General features: G+C 56.7%; 1 protein-coding gene across 1 annotated transcript in view; it reads right to left on the reverse strand.

The window, feature by feature from the left end:
• lsr (lipolysis stimulated lipoprotein receptor) overlaps positions 1-16689 on the reverse strand; it is a 30033-nt gene that overhangs the window by 1180 nt on the left and 12164 nt on the right. Inside the window, exons 3-8 of the mRNA XM_052045374.1 lie at positions 16135-16191; positions 12743-12889; positions 12191-12370; positions 6418-6471; positions 3106-3234; positions 1124-1782 (exon numbers count right to left, since the gene is read on the reverse strand). Coding sequence (XP_051901334.1) covers positions 1124-1782; positions 3106-3234; positions 6418-6471; positions 12191-12370; positions 12743-12889; positions 16135-16191 — 1226 coding nt within the window. The remainder of the gene's footprint in view (positions 1-1123; positions 1783-3105; positions 3235-6417; positions 6472-12190; positions 12371-12742; positions 12890-16134; positions 16192-16689) is intronic.

A 16689-nucleotide genomic window follows, 5' to 3' on the forward strand; every position in this document is an offset into this window, starting at 1 on the left:
ACCTTTTCCCCGCGTTTGCCTTTGTAGATAAATCATTCAAAGACTGTGTCCAGAGCCCTTGCCCTTCGAGACCTTTCGAACTTGTCTCACAACAGGGGGTGGGGGTGGGGGGGGGGGGCGGGGATGGGATGCACAACGGCCAATTAACCCACCGACCCCGCGCGTCTTTCTTTTGGGATGTGGGAGAGATCCCGAGCGCCAGGGGGGTGGGGTGCGGGGTGGGTGGAACTCATGGTGGGGTCAGCGTGCAGACTCCACGCATGCACAGCGCCAGAGATCGGGATCGAACCTGGGGTCGCTGGAGCTGGGAGGCACTGTGTAAGCCCAAGTGTCCCAGGTCTCCCCCACCCACCAACTCCCGCCAGGTGATCTTGGCCCCAACACCCGTCCCGTCCGTAACCCCGACCCCCATCCACGAAACCGCGACCCCATTCCGAATCCCACCAGCCCCAACTGTAACCCTACATCCATGAATGCCAATGTCAACCCTAAATTCCCAACCCCAATGCTGGCCCCTCTCCCAACTCCAACCCCTTTCCCAACCCAATTCCCAATGGTCAACCCCATTCCCATCCCAATGCCAATCCCATTCCTAATGTCAATTCCCAACCTGATTCCCATTCTTAAATCCAACCCCGTCGCCAATGTCAACCCAATTTCCAAAGCCAACTTCAGTCCGAATGCCAACCCCAATCCCATTCCCAAACCCAAACACAACCGCAAACATCAACCCCATTCTCAACTCTCAAACACAACCGCCAAATTCAACCCAACTCCCATTCCAAATCCCAACTCAACCTGATTCCCAACCCCATGAATCCAATTCCCAACGCCAAGCTAATTCCCAAACCCAACCCATCAACCCCATTCCCAACACCAAGCTAATTCCCAAACCCACTATTCCCGACTACCATCAACTCAATTCCCAGACCCAAGCACATTCCTAACCACCAACGTCAACCCAATTCCCAACGTCAACCCAATTCCATCAACCCAAACCAATTCCCAACCGCCAACGTCAACCCTATTGCCAACGTCAACCCAACTCCAAAACCTAACCCCATTCCCAATCCTGTCAACCCAATTCCCAAACCCAACCACCCCATCAGGCCAAGATTCTCACCTTCCTCAGCCTCTTCTCGTTCCTTCCCCTGGCAGAGGATGACACCGACTCGGTCTCGGTGTAGGGCGGGGGCAGCGGCAAGTCCTCCTCCTCCTCGCCACCCCTCGGCTTCTTCCGGTTCCCGGACCGGGCAGTGGAGACACTGCTGCTCTCTGAGCCCCCTCTCCCCCCTTTCCTGCGCAGCACCTCGTCCAGGAAGGAGTCGTCATCGTAGCGGGACGGCGGGTAGCGGCCGCGATCCCGCCCCAGCTCGGTCAGGTCGTCCCGGCTCCGGCTCCGGCGCTGGTAGGGGGATCGGCGTTCCGGGGAGCGGTCCCGGCCTCGCCTGTCTCGCTCCCGGTCCGAGCGCCAGCCACCAGACTCGCTGTCCGATTCCCGCCGGCCACGGCCCCTCTCCCAGTCCCGGTCCCGGCGATAGGGGTAGTCCCGCCTGCCCACGTCGTCCAGGCTCTCCATTGAGCGTGCCCGCTGGCGGCTGGCGCCGGGCCAGTCATAGTCCCGGCGTGGAGGCTGGCGCGAGACGCTGCTGACCGCGCTCTCCTCGTCCAGGTCCCGGATGGCGGGCAGAGCCTGCTGACGCATCCGGCCCAGGTGGTCCCGCAGGTTGCCCCGGCCGGGGGGGTCCTCGTGGAGGGATGAGATCTCGCTCATGGCAGATGCTGAGGGAGAGGGAGGGGGGGAGATCTGGTCAGTGACTGTGTCTGACGGGACGGTGCGGAGGGAGCTTCACCCTGTGTCTGATCCTGGGAGTGTGTGACGGGACGGTGCAGAGGGAGCTTCACCCTGTGTCTGACCCCGGGACTGTGTGACGGGACAGTGTGGAGGGACCTTCACCCTGTGTCTGACCCCGGAAGTGTGTGACGGGACAGTGTGGAGGGAGCTTCACCCTGTGTCTGACCCCGGGAGTGTGTGACGGGACGGTGCGGAGTGAATTTACTCCTAGTTTACCTTCTCTCCACTTTCTCTGTAACTGTAACATTTTATTCTGCATTCTGTTTCCCTGTACTACCTCGATGGACATGTACGGAATGATCTGTTTGGATGGCACACAGACAAAAGCTTTTCACTGTATCTCGGTACTTGTGACAATTATAAACCAATGAAGAGAGTTGTCTAAGATTACAGTGGGATCTAAATCAATTGGGGAGGTGAGCCAAGGAATGGCAGATTGAATTTAACTGAGACAAATGCGAAGAGATGCATTTTGTGAAGTTAAACCAGGGCAGGACTTAACACAGTGAACGGCAGGGCCCTGGGGAGTGTTGTAGAATAGAGACACCTTGGGGTTCAGGTACATGGTTCCCTGAAAGTGGAGACACAGGTAGACAGGGCGGTGAAGAAGGCGTTCGGCACGCTGGCCTTCATCGGACGGGGCGCTGAGTACAGGAGTTGGGACGTCCTGTTACAGCCGTACAAGGCGTCGGTGAGACCACACTTGGAGCACTGTGTGCAGTTCCGGTCGTCCAGCTATGGGAAGGATGTCACTGAGCTGGAGAGGGGGCAGGAAAGATTCATGGGGACGTTCCCGTGACTGGAGAGCTCGAGTTATAAGGAGAGGTTGGACAGGCCGGGACTGTTTTCCCTGGAGCGAAGGAGGCTGAGGGGGTGACCTTATGGAGATTTATAAAACCACAAGGGATGTAGATAAGGTGGACGGTCACAGTCTTTTCTCCCCAGGGTGGGGGAGTTTAAAACTCTACACAAAGAGCGCAGACGGAAGGTGAGATGTTCCTCTTGCCTACGTCACATTACAACTGTACAAGGCGTCGGTGAGACCGCACTTGGAGCACTGTGCGCAGTTCTGGTCACCCAGCTAAAGGAAGGACGTCACTGAGCTGGAGAGGGGGCAGGAAAGATTCACGGGGACGTTCCCAGGAGGGGGGGGGGAGGAGGAGGTGGTGGGAAGGGGGAGGGGGAGGAGATACCTGTCACCGTGCCCACTAGAGATGCCCACCACACTCCTCACCTCGTTGACCACTCACCATTCTCGTATTTACTGCCGGGGTCCCCGGGCGAGCGCGGGTCAAAATGCGCCAGCTCCTTCTCCACGTAATACAGCACACGCATGTCGTCACTCTCCTGGTTGGCCTGGATCCGGTACCCACTCCGCACTGTGGGGGGGGGGGGGGGGAACAGGGCAGGTCAGACCCATCCCACAGGGCGGGGGTGGGGGTGGTGGAGGGGGGGGAGGTGGAAGGGAGCGAGGGGGGGGAAGGAGGCAGAGGGAGGGAGGGGGGAGGGAGGGAGCGAGTGGGAGGTGTTGGCGGGGGGTGGTGAGAAGGTGTGCACGGGATAGGGATGGGGGGCTTTGAGGGTGGGACGGGGGAGAGATAAGAGCCCCCTTCCCCCACCCCACCCCAACCACCGGCGTCCCTCCCAGCCTCACGGGGGCAGGGTGGACTAACCCTCTCACGCACCACATTACTGGCAGCCACTGCGACCCTCCACCTGACCCACCCGGCCCCCTTCCTCACAGATCGGTGTCAGCACCCATGACTCCACTCCGGACACGCGACTCCCAACACCTGGACTGATGTGGCTCCCCCATGTCCCGGCCCCCTGATCCAACCGCTTCCTCATTGGCAGCGGGAACTGAGAGCAGTGTCGTCAACAAGAATGTTGGCTGTGGACACGCACTGGGTCCCTGCACCTGCCTCCTCATTGGGCCTCCAGGCATGTGTGTACACACACACACACACACACACACACACACACACACACACACACGCACGCAGAGCCTCAGCGTGCACTCTCTCACGCAAAGAATCAGTCACTCACATGCCCAGAGTCACACACACAGCCTCTCTCTCTCTCTCACACATTGTGACCTAGACACAGTCTCTCACACACACACAGACACGATCTCTCACACATACACTGTGACAGTCTCTCTCTCCCACACACAATCACAGTGACAGACAGTTGTGTCTCACACACACAGTGACACAAACCTCTCTCTGTCTCACATGCAGGAACAGACTCTCACATAATATCAGTCGCTCTCTCTCACACACACACACACACAGAGTTGCTCTTTATTCTCTCACACACACAGCCTCCCTCACAAACACACACCAGTCTCACTCAGAGTATCAGTCTCTCTCACAGTGACACAGACACAAAGACACAGACTCTTCTCTTTCACACACACTACCTCACACACAGTCTCTCTCACAGTGACACAGACTCACGCACATAGTATCTCACAGACTCTCTCACACACAGCGTATCAGTCTCTCTCACAGTGACAGACACAAACAGACAGTCTCTCTCAGACACACACGCAGTCTCTCTCAGTTGCTCTCTCACACGCACACAGTCTCTCTGTCACACACACAGAGTTGTTCTCTCTCTCTCTCACACACAGTCTCTCTCTCTTTCTCACACACACACACACACACACACACACAGAGGGAGGAGGGGAGAGAGAGACACACACACTCTCTTTTCGGACAGGAGAGAGCACTGCCTCACTGAGCAGAAACTGAGGGCATGTCGCCCAGCTGTTAGGGGGGGCGGCGGGCGGGGAGGGGGGTGAAGAGAGTGTCCTGTGGGATCTTGCTGTGCAGCGGCCAGCTGCCGTATTCCCAGCACCTCAATTACAGCCGCCCCAGAATGTTTCAGGAATGCCTCCCCTACCCCCCCCCCCCCCCCCCCCCCCCAGGAATCTCCCTCGCCGGGGAGGCACCCTGCAGCTGGGCTCAGTACAACCTCAGCGGATAGCAGAAACAGGGAAGTGGGAACGGCAGTTTCCAATGAGGAATCGGTCCTCAGACACAGACCTGAGGTGCTGGAAGGGAAGTTCGTAACTGGGCCGAACTGGTGCGCATGGGGCAGGAGAGGTGGCGAGGGTGGGTACGCAGCGATTGGTCCCTCACACTGTGCTAGAGACCCGGAGATCTTGTGCTGGGGGGGTGGGGGGGGGGTAGCGAGGGGTTAAGAACTGTGCTTGCAGTGGTTGCTCTACGCAAACGCGGACTGTGCATCACGCTGCAGTCGTACGAGACGCTGGCGAAGCCACCTGTGGAGTATCGCGTTCAGTTCTGGTCGCCCCTGCTTGTGGGAAAGATGCCATTAAGCTGGAAAGAGGGAGATTTACGGGGATGTTGCCGGGACTGAGTTACGGAGAGAGGTCGAGCAGGCTGGGACTTTATTCCTTGGAGCGTGAGGGGTGACCTTATAGAGGTGTATAAATCATGAGGGGCATCGATTGTGCGCATTCACCCTGTCTTCCCCCCCCCCCCCCCCCCCCCCCCCAGGGTCGGGGAATTAAGAACTAGAGGGCACAGGTTTAAGGTGAGAGGGGGGACCCGAGGGGCAACTTTTTCACCCAGAGGGTGGTCTGTATGTGGAACGAGCTGCCAGAGGAAGTGGGTGAGGCAGGTACATTAACAAAAGACACTCGGACGGGTCCACGGATGGGAACGGTTCAGAGGGATACGGGCCAAACGCGGACAAATGGGAGTGGGTTGGATGGGGATCTTGGTCGGCAGGGACCAGTTGGACCGAAGGGCCTGTCTCCGTGCTGCGTGACTCTGTGCCTGACACGGAAACGCAGCACAGTGTCCTTGTATACACAGACGCACGCCTATATGGAGTCCAGTGCACGCACACAACCTCACGCCGACATGTGGCCCAGCGTAATGCAACCTCACTCCAATACGTGACCTGATATAACGCAGTCTCATTCCAATACGCGGCCTGGCTTACATGCAGCATCACTCCCATACACAGCCCAGTATACCTTACTCCAATATGCGGCCCGGCGTAATGCAACCTCATTCCGATACGCGGCCCAGCATATCACAATCTCACTCCAATACACGCCCTGACATAACGCAATCTTAGACCAATATACCGCCCAGTTTATGCACGGCCTTACTTCAATAGCAGAATGCAACTTCACTCTAATACGCAGCCCGACAAAACGCAATCCTATACCAATATGCGGCCCGGTTTATACGCAGCCTCACTCCGATACACAGAACAGCATAACGCAACCTCACTCCAATACACGGCCCAACAAAACACAACCCTATACCAATACGCAACCTCACTCCGATATGCGGAACAGCATAACGCAACCCCATTCCAATACGTGGTCTGACAATACGCAACCCTATACCAATACACGGCCAGGTTTACATGCAGCCTCACTCCGATACACAGAACAGTGTAACGCAACCGCAATCCAACAAGAAGCGCGACACCACCACCCCACCCCCACACACAACTTCACCCCAGTGCGCGGTCCAATGCGCACGCGCGCGCAATTCCCGCCACCATGAACTCACCCGAACTCGCGGCGTCCTGGTCATGGAGCAGGGGTACGCGACTGTGGTTTCCAACTGAGGGGTGCGGAGTCAGAAGAGGAGAGAAGCAGTCAGCGCACAAACGCAAATGCAAAGCGCCGTCCGGCGAGGAGGGACCTGCCCCCAGACCACCACCATCAGCGCTCCCCAACTTCCCCAACACCCCACCCCCTCTCGGGACCCTCCCCAACGACGGGTGGGTTCCAAACCACCCCCCGCCCCCAGGGGTCAGAAAAGCCACCCACACTCTGGAGCTGCCAGATGCAGGAAAACCGCGGCCGGCGCCCCGAAATAAAACGTGGCCCCCTTCTGCCGGAACGGGTGTCTCCGCGACGCGAGCCGGTCGCGACGCGGGTCGGAGGTGTGGGGCAACTGTCCATTTTGCGCGTCCCACGCCGGACTGCCACATGGTCGGGGAAACCCCTGCTTACCCCTGTGCTTTTAGGCAGAGTACAAAGTTAACGGCAGGATTCTGGGTAGTGCGGAGGAGCAGAGGGATCTGGGGGTCCATATCCACAGATCCCTGAAAGTTCCCTCACAGGTGGAGAGGGTAGTTAAGAAAGCTGATGGGGTGTTAGCTTTCATAAGTCAAGGGATCGAGTTTAAGAGCCACGAGGTAATGATGCAGCTCTACAAAACTCTGGTTAGACCACACTTGGAGTACTGCGTCCACTTCTGGTCGCCTCATTATAGGAAGGGTGTGGAGGTGTTGGAAACGGTGCAGAGGAGATTTACCAGGATGCTGCCTGGTTTAGAGAGGATGCATTATGAGGAGAGACTAAGGGAGCTAGGGCTTTACTCTTTGGAGAAAAGGAGGATGAGAGGAGACATGATAGAGGTGCACAAAATATTAAGAGGAATAGATAGAGTGGACAGCCAGCGCCTCTATCCCAGGGCACCAATGCTCAATACAAGAGGACATGGCTTTAAAGTAATGGGTGGGAAGTTCAAGGGAGATATCAGAGGAAGGTTTTTTTTACCCAGAGAGCGGTTGGGGCATGGAATGTGCTGCCTGGGGTGGCGGTGGAGGCAGGTACATTGGTCAAATTCAAGAGATTGCTGGATAAGCAGATGGACAAAGTTAAAATAGAGGGATATGTGGGAGGAAGGGGTTAGGTAGTCTTAGGCGAGGTTTAAAGGTTTAAATTTGCCCACGTTAAGGGGGCAAATTTAAACCATTAATCTCTGCCTTAATGCGGGCAAGTGGGACCGGCTGATACAGGCACCTCAGCCAGTCTGAAGGGGGCGTTTTTCGCACTGTGTCCCCTGCCTCCGCGACACAAGATCACTAGACAAGGAAACAGAAGGCGGCCATTCGGTCCAATGAGTACAAAGGGACTTGGGGGTACTCGTGCAGGATTCCCTAAAGGTTAACCACCAGGTCGGATCGGTGGTAAAGAAAGCGAATGCTATGTTGGCATTCATTTCGAGAGATATAGTGTATAAAAGTAGGGAAGTGTTGATGAGGCTCTACGGGGCACTAGTGAGGCCTCATTTGGAATACTGTGTGCAGTTTTGGGCCCCTTATCTTAGGAAAGATGTGCTGATGTTGGAGAGGGTTCAGAGGAGATATACGAGGATGATTCCCGGAATGAAAGGGCTTACATACGATGAGCGATTGTCGGCTCTTGGACTGTACTCGCTGGAGTACAGAAGAATGAGAGGGGACCTCATAGAAACATTTCGAATGTTGAAAAGGACTGGACAGAGTAGGTGTGGCCAAGCTGTTTTCCTTGGTGGGTGAGTCCAGGACTAGAGGGCACAATCTTAGAATTAGAGTGGTTTCAAAACAGAGATGAGGAGAAATTTCTTTAGTCAGAGGGTCAGGGATTTATGGAATCCTTTGTCACGTACAGCTGTGGAGGCCCGATCATTGGGGGTGTTAGAGGAAGAGATAGATAGGTATCTAATTAGTCAAGGTATCAAGGGATATGGGGACAAGGCCGGAAATTGGGGCTAGATAGGAATAGTATTCAGTGTAGCTCATGGAGCAGACTCGACGGGCCGAATGGCCTACTTCTGCTCCTTTGTCCTGTGAACTCGTGATCAAGTCTGCTCCGCTACCTCACCATGAGTGAAACTATTCCCATCTAGCCCCAATTCCCAGCCTTTTCCCCATATCCCTTAATACCCTGACTAATTAGATACCTATCAATCTCCTCCTTAAATGCCCCCAAGTAATCGGGCCTCCACAGCTGTACATGGCAACGAATTCCATAAATCCACGACCCTCTGGCTAAAGAAATTTCTCCTCATTTCTGTTCAAAATGGGTAACCCTCTAATTCTAAGACTGTGCCCTCCAGTCCTGGACTCACCCACCAAGGGAAACAGCCACATCTACTCTGCCAGTCCTTTAAACATTCGATACAGGAAAGGCCGGTGCTGCCATGGGGGGTGGCTCACACCGGGAAGAATTCGGTCGGGATACAGGGAGCGAGTTTTCGGGGGGGCTTGGGGGATTTCGATTACCGAGCCTTGAGGACTGCGACGTGCCCAGACGGGAGACGAGGTGTCGTTCTTCGAGCTTGCGAGAGGTCCTTACTGCAGGGGAGCGTGACCTGACCATACACCGTACCTCAAGACCGACTTGCCTTCCTCCCTCAGGAGACGCAAGGCTCTCGGACAATGCAAGCTCGAAGAACACCTTGCGTTCCGCATGGGTTGCCTGTCCCTCCCCTCTCTCCTCCTGATCAACCTACGCCCACCCACCCCCCCCCCAGTCCCCACCCCATCACCATCTCTCCCCCTTCCCCCCCCTCGATTTCTCGTCGTAACAGTGACGCAGCCCACAAGCAGGGAGGCGGGCAATGGGACGGGGGAATTAAAGTGGTAGGGAACACAGGAATCTTGGGGGGGCAGGTCACAGAATTCAAAGCAGTCACCCAATCTGTCTCTGTTTCCTCCAGGACTCGAAGGCCTGAGTTATAGGGAGAGGTCAGCCAGGCTAGGTCTTTATTCCTTGGAGCATAGCATAACGCTTTACAACACCAGCGACCCGGGTTCAATTCTGGCCGCTGTCTGCAAGGAGTTTGTATGTTCTCCCTGTGTGTCTGTGTGGGTTTCCTCCGGGTGCTCCGGTTTCCTCCCACATTCCAGAGACATACGGGTTAGGAAGTTGTGGGCCATGCTATGTTGGCGCCGGAAGCGTGGCGACACTTGCGGGCTGCCCCCAGAACACTACGCAAAAGACGCATCTCACCGTGTGTTTCGATGTACATGTGACTAATAAAGAAATCTTATCGTACAGAGGTGTTTAAAATCCTGAGGGGCATAGATAAGGTGGACAGTCTTTTCCTCAGGGAAGGGGAGCCCAAAACTAGGGGGTGTAGGTTTAGGATGAGAGGGGAAAGATTTAAAAGGGGTCTGAGGGGCAACTTTTTCACCCAGAGGGTGGTGAGTCTATGGAACGAGCTGCCAGAGGAAGTGGGTGAGGCAGGTACAGCAGGATCATTGGAGAAGCACTTGGATAGGTACATGGAGGGGCGGGGCTTGGAGGGATATGGGCCGAACGCAGGAAATCGGGACTGGCTGGGTGGGCTCCGTGGTGGGCACGGACTGGTTGGGCCGAAGGGCCTGTATCTGTGTTGTGTTGCTCTGTGACTCTCGCTCCAGCTCTTGCCCTCCGCCTGTTCATACCGCCTATAAACTCCCCGCTCTCCTTCCAGTCTGGAGGAAGGGTCTCGACTCTCGACTGTCCATTCCCTCCACAGATGCTGACTGACCCACTAGGAACATAGAACACTACAGCACAGTACAGGCCCTTCGGCCCACAATGTTGTGCCGACATTTTATCCTGCTCTAAGATCTATCTAACCCTTCCCTCCCACATAGCCCCCCATTTCTCTATCATTCATGTGTCTATCTAAGAGTCTCTTAAATGCCCCTAATGTATCAGCCCACACAACCTCTGCCGGCAGTGCGTTCCACGCACCCACCACTCTCTGTGTAAAAAAACTTACCCCTGACATCCCCCTTATACCTTCCTCCAATCACCTTAAAATTATGCCCCTCGTGTTAGCCATTGTCGCCCTGGGAAAAAGTCTCTGACTGTCCACTCGATCTATGCCTCTTGTACACCTCTATCAAGTCACCTCTCACCCTCCTTCTCTCCAAAGGGAAAAGCCCCAGCTTGCTCAACCTATCCTCATAAGACATGCTCTCCAATCCAGGCAGCATCCTGGTAAATCTCCTCTGCACCCTCTCTATAGCTTCCACATCCTTCCTATAATGAGGCGACCAGAACTGAACACAATACTCCTCAAGTGTGGTCTGACCAGAGATCTACAGAGCTGCAAACAATGCGCTGGAGGAACTCAGCCGGTCGGGCAGCATCAGTTGAGTAGGAGGTGGGTTGTGGGGTTTGTGGGGAGGACACCAGGAACTGTCAATGTCCCAGGTCGACAGGCTCCGTCGGGACTGGAGGATACAGAACGTCCAAAAGTACAGGACAGAGAACAGGACCTTCAGCCCACCACGTATGCCAAACTAATTAAACACCGGACAAAAGTAATTAGTTCAATGTCCAACCCTCCCTCAAAGGGCAACCCTCCCACACCAAGGATTGGTCCAGTGAAACCTTCTCTGACCTGCTCCCAACGCCTTGACGTCCTCCCTTAAATTCGGGAGCTTGACTCTGTACAGATGTGGGTGTCACCAGTGATCCATACCCTCCCGTTCCAGATACAGGTCAGTCCCTCGGTTACAAACACCCTACATACAGACACCCAAACATCCCAACGAGCTACCACAATATTAAGTTCAGAAGACTATCATTCATGCACTATTGCGTTTTTCATCTAGACTCCAGCATCTGCAGTCCTTTATTTCTCCGTTCCTTCGAACAACAGAACGAGGTTCCTCTCTGTCCCCCCACCGTAATTGTCCTTTCTACTCTGCCTTGTGCTCTTGATGCCATTTACTACAGCGACTGCAGAAATGAAACTTCGTTGTTCCATTTCACGATGCCGTGCTGAACTAATTAAACGTCTTAACTAACCCAATCCCTTCTGCCTACACAATGTCTGCATCCCTCCATCCCCTGCACATCCACGTGTCTGTCTAACAGCCTCTTAACCCCCTCTATCGTATCTGCCTCCACCCCCACCCCTGGCAGCACATTCCAGGCACCCACTGCTCTCCGTGTAAAAAAAAACTTGCCCCGCACATCTCCTTTGAACTTACCCCCTCTCACCTTAAATGCACGTCCTTTGGTATTAGACATTTCGACCCCGGGGGGGGTGGTTGGAGAAGAGATCCCGGCTGTCTACTCTATCCATGCCTCTCATAATCTTATAAACCTCTATCAGGTCTCCCCTCAGCCTCCGCCGCTCCTGAGAAAACAACCCAAGTCTGTCCGACCTCTCCTTACAGCTCATGCTCTCTAATCCAGGCAGCGTCCTGGTGAACCTCTCCTGCACCCTCTCCGAAGCCCCCCCACACCCTTCCTGTAACGGGGGCGACCAGAACTTCACGCTTCAGAGGTGACAACATTTACGTGGTTCGTCACCAAATTCAGTGAGAAAAGGGTTTGCTTCTGTAGCTAAGATTTTTGGGTCGTGCATGAGGGGGAATTCCTGTCACACAGTCTTCAGTAACGCAGTGGTCACCCGCACAGAGGTCGCGATGGGACTGTATGGGTGGTGTACGGAGAGGGAGGCGCAGCGTTTGGAACCAGCGGTGAGAAGGAACGGCAATGATTACGCGACGTGGGCTCATCGACCACCCACGCACTGTCCGCAGTCGCCAGTCTGTTACCTGAGCTGGCTCCGTCGAAGTCCGAGCCGTAACTGCCGTTGAACTGAGTCATGGGAACCATGACAGGATGGGGGGCCGGCACCTTCATCTGGCTGGGGTGTGAGAAGGCACTGGCGGCGTAGGAGCTGGGGGCGTAGAGGCTGGGTACACCCGCCGTGGCTGCCTTACCCGCATGGTACACTGGAGGGGGGGGAGAGGGAGAGGGGCGAGGAGGAAGGGGAGGAGGGGAGATGGGGGTGGGAGGACGAGGAGGAGGAAGGGGGGAGAGAAAATTAGAACAACATCACCCGACGAGCAGACGCCTCCTTCACACCGGGACAGGCTGTTCGGCCCATTGAGTCTGTACGCCGCATCGCCAGACCCCACACCCGACCCCTCCCTGGGTCCGGAAAGCAGCTCGGATCAGAGCCCCCGCCCCCCCTCGATCCGCCCCCGCGCCAGATCCAACCTGATGAGCACTTCTCCCCCTACTATCCCCCCCACCGTCTCCCCCCCCCCCCCCCACCACCACCCCCGGCCGCGTTCGGGCGCACAGCAAGAGGTCCTACTCACGTGCGTACGGGCAGCAGCACCTCTCGGGACAACAGGGACAGCGGACATAACAGCAGCAGGTGTGAGGGCAGCACTGGCACCAGCACACCCCGATCAGGATCAGCAGCACGAGGGCACCCAGCAACACCAGCACCACAAACAGCCAGTCTGCAGGGGGATAGGAGACAAGGGGCCGAAGGTCAGTCACTGCGGTGAAGGCGTCCTGCATTCTATAACCCCAACCCCCGAGGTCCCTTTCCCCCCTCCCCCAACCTAGGTCTCCTTCCCTCTCCCTCCTCACCCCTACTTCCCCCTCCCCTCCCTCCTACCCCACTCACTCACTCCCTCCCCTCTCCTCTCCTTCCCCCTCTCTCCCCTCCCACTCACTCACTCCCTCCCCTCTCCCTCCTCTCCTTCCCCCCTCTCTCCCCTCCCACTCACTCACTCCCTCCCCTCCCCTCTCTCTCCTCTCCTTCCCCCCTCTCTCCTACCCCACTCACTCCCTCCCCTCCCCTCTCTCCTCTCCTTCCCCCCTCCCTCCCCTCCCCTCTCTCTCCTCTGCTTCCCCCCTCTCTCCTACCCCACTCACTCCCTCCCCTCCCCTCTCTCCTCTCCTTCTCCCCCTCTCCCCTCCCTCCTACCCCACTCACTCACTCCCTCCCCTCTCTCCTCTCCTTCTCCCTCTCTCCCCTCCCTCCTACCCCACACTCACTCCCTCCTCTCCTTCCCCCCTCTCCCCTCCCTCCTACCCCACTCACTCACTCCCTCCCCTCCCTCCTCTCCTTCTCCCCCTCTCCCCTCCCTCCTACCCCACTCACTCACTCCCTCCCCTCCCCTCTCTCCTTCTCCCTCTCTCCCACCCCACACTCACTCCCTCCCTCCCCTCTCTCTCCTCTCCCCCCTCACTCCCTCCCCTCCCCCCTCTCTCCCCCTCTCCTACCCCACTCACCCTCCCCTCTCTCCTCTCCTTCCCCCCTCTCCCCTCCCTCCTACCCCACACTCACTCCCTCCCCCTCCCCTCTCTCTCCTCTCCTTCCCCCCCTCTCCCCTCTCCTTCCCCCCTCTCTCCCCTCTCTCCTACCCCACTCACTCCCTCCCCTCTCCTTCCCCCCTCTCTCCCCTCCCTCCTACCCCACTCACTCTCTCCCCTCTCCCTCTCACCCCACTCATTCCCTCCCCTCCCCTCTCTCCTCTCCTTCCCCACCCCCCCCCAACTCACTAGGTCCCCTCTCCCCTCCCTACTACCTCCCTCCTACACCCCTCCCTCTCTCTCTCTCCCCCCCTCCCCCATTTCCTAACCTTCCTTCCCCCCCCTCCCCAACCCACACAGTCCCCTTCCCTCCCTCCCCCTCTCTCGCCCCTCCTTCCCCCCCCTCCTTGCACCCCCACCCTTCCCCTCCCTCCTTCCCCCTCCCTCTCTCTGCCCTCCCCCCTCCTTCCCAACACGACCCCACGGACTGTACAGTGAGCTCCCAGTCCCGCGTTCCACGTACTTCTGGGGACGGGCGCTGGACACAAGCTGCCCGCAGCCCTGCGCGCGCCTTGGTCGGACGCCCAACGCCTGCTCCATTGCTCGCACGCGGGTGGGTGTTAGGCTTCCCCTCCACCACCCCCCAACCCCTGCCGAACGCGGGCCTTTTCAGGACCCGCGTGTGGGTGGGTTGCAGGGCTGCGCGCCAGACGCAGGCCGACGCGAGAAGGTGCGGGTTAGGCGCTGCACCTGGGCCGCGCGTGGGGAGGCGGTTCGTGTGGACAGTACGCCGCCCCAGGTGCACGTGGGCTAGACGCTGTGTGCCGTCTCGTGCGTACGCGGTTCGTCGCTACACATGTCCTGCACATGGCGACATTTGACACTATACACAGGCTGCAGCGCACCCCTTTAGGTACTGCACATGGCCTGCAGTTCATCCACACACACACACACAAACACACACACAGTCGTGTCCGAATCCACCCACGTGCACACAGTCCCCACCAACGATCACTCTCAATCCCTGCTGAACTGCTCCACAGCTCATGGGGGGCGCACGGTAGAGACACTGCCACACAGCTCCAGAGACCCAGGTTCGATCCCGACCTCCGGGGCTGTGTGCGCGAAGGAGAGGGAGGGGGAGAGAGAGACGGGGGAGGGACAGAGGGAGGGGGAGGGGGAAGAGAGAGAGATAGGACGGGGGGTGGGGACGGGGGGGACAGAGGGAGAGAGGGGGACAGAGGGAGAGAGAGATGGAGAGAAAGTGTGTGGTGTGCATGTGTGTGGAGTTTGCACGTTCTCCCTGTGACCCACCCCCAGTGGGGTTTCCCCCGGGTGCTCCAGTTTCCTCTCACATCCCAAAAGCTCGGTGGGCTAATCGGCCGCTGTAAATCTAGCCCCCCCCATCCCCTGCCTCCAATGGTTGGGTGGAGAAGTTGGTGGGAAGGTGGGAAAAGGGCTAGTTCTGACCGGCAGCACAGTATAGAGGGGTCCCCACCTGCTTCCCACTATGTAATGAGACAATACGGTACAAGAACTATTAGATCACGTGGCTGATTCCCAGATGGATCACTGCAGGATCAGCGAGACGTTTTTGCAATAACATTTCGTCCCTCTCCCTACCAACCCTTATATTGCCTTCATCGGTCGGGGCGTCGAGTACAAGAGTCCGGAAGTCACGTTGCAGCTGTATAAAACTCTGGTCAGGCTGCACTTGTGCGCAGTTCTGGTCACCCTCATTACAGGAAGGGTGTGGGGGCTTTGGAGAGGTTCACCAGGATGCTGCCTGGATTAGAGAGCATGAGCTGTAAGGAGAGGTCGGAGAAACTTGGGTTGTTTTCTCTGGAGCGGCAGAGGCTGAGGGGAGACCTGATAGAGGTTTATAACATTATGAGAGGCACAGATAGAGTAGACAGCCGGGATCTTTATCCCCAGGGTCGAAATGTCTCACACTAGAGGGGATGCATTTAAGAGGGGGTAAGTTCAAAGGAGATGTGCGGGGCAAGTGTTTTTACACACAGAGCGGTGGGTGCCTGGACTGTGCTGCCAGGGGTAGGGGTGCAGGCAGATACGATAGTGGGGGTTAAGAGGCTGTTGGATAGACACGTGGATGTGCGGGGAATGGAGGGAGATGGACCAGAAGGGATCTAGTTTAATCCGGCATTGTGTTCAGAGCAGGTGAAAGTCCCTTTCCTGTCTGTAGCTGTGACACTTTACTCTGTACTGTTACTGTTTTAACCTGTACTACCTCAATGCACTCTGTACTAACTCAATGTAACTGCACTGTGTAATGAATTGACCTGTACGATCGGTTTGCAAGACAAGCTTTTCACTGTACCTCGGTACAAGTGACAATAATAAACCAATACGATCTACATTCACTACTCTACATCCTCCCAGAACCCAGGTTCTTCCCTGACTTGGCCAATCGAAGGTTCTGTACCTTGCATGTCCCCTATCTGTACACCTGGTAAAAAGTCAGAGGTCCCTCCTGTTCTACCTAGAGAGCAAAAGAGAGGACAACTCGGTTACCAATGGCAACTGGCCAGGAAAGTCGACCAAACCCCGGGGCTTCGCGCGCCCCCTGCACCCAGTTCCCCCTCAACCCCATCTACCCCTTTCCCGATTCCTCACGTGTCTGAAACATCTGGATCCCAAGCCTCAGAAGACCCTCCACGCACACAGCACCGGAGGCCAGGATCGAACCTGGGTCACTGGAGCTTGGAGTCAGCGGCTCTACCCGCTGCCTTTATTACAAAGGTCCAACTGGTCCCTGCTGACCAAGTTGTCCACCTGAGTTAGCCCCACTTGCCAGCGTTTGGCCCATATCCCTCTGAACCTTTCCTATCTGTGTACCTGTCCGAGTGTCTTTTAAACGTAACTGTAACCCCCTCTGCCACTTCCTCTGGCAGCTCGTTCCATACATCCACCACCCTCTGTGTGGAAAAACTTGCCCCTCAGGTCCTTGTTAAATCTTTTCCCTCTCACCTTAATCATG

This window comes from Pristis pectinata, chromosome 39, assembly GCF_009764475.1.
Source record: "Pristis pectinata isolate sPriPec2 chromosome 39, sPriPec2.1.pri, whole genome shotgun sequence".
Taxonomy (NCBI): Eukaryota; Metazoa; Chordata; class Chondrichthyes; order Rhinopristiformes; family Pristidae; genus Pristis; species Pristis pectinata.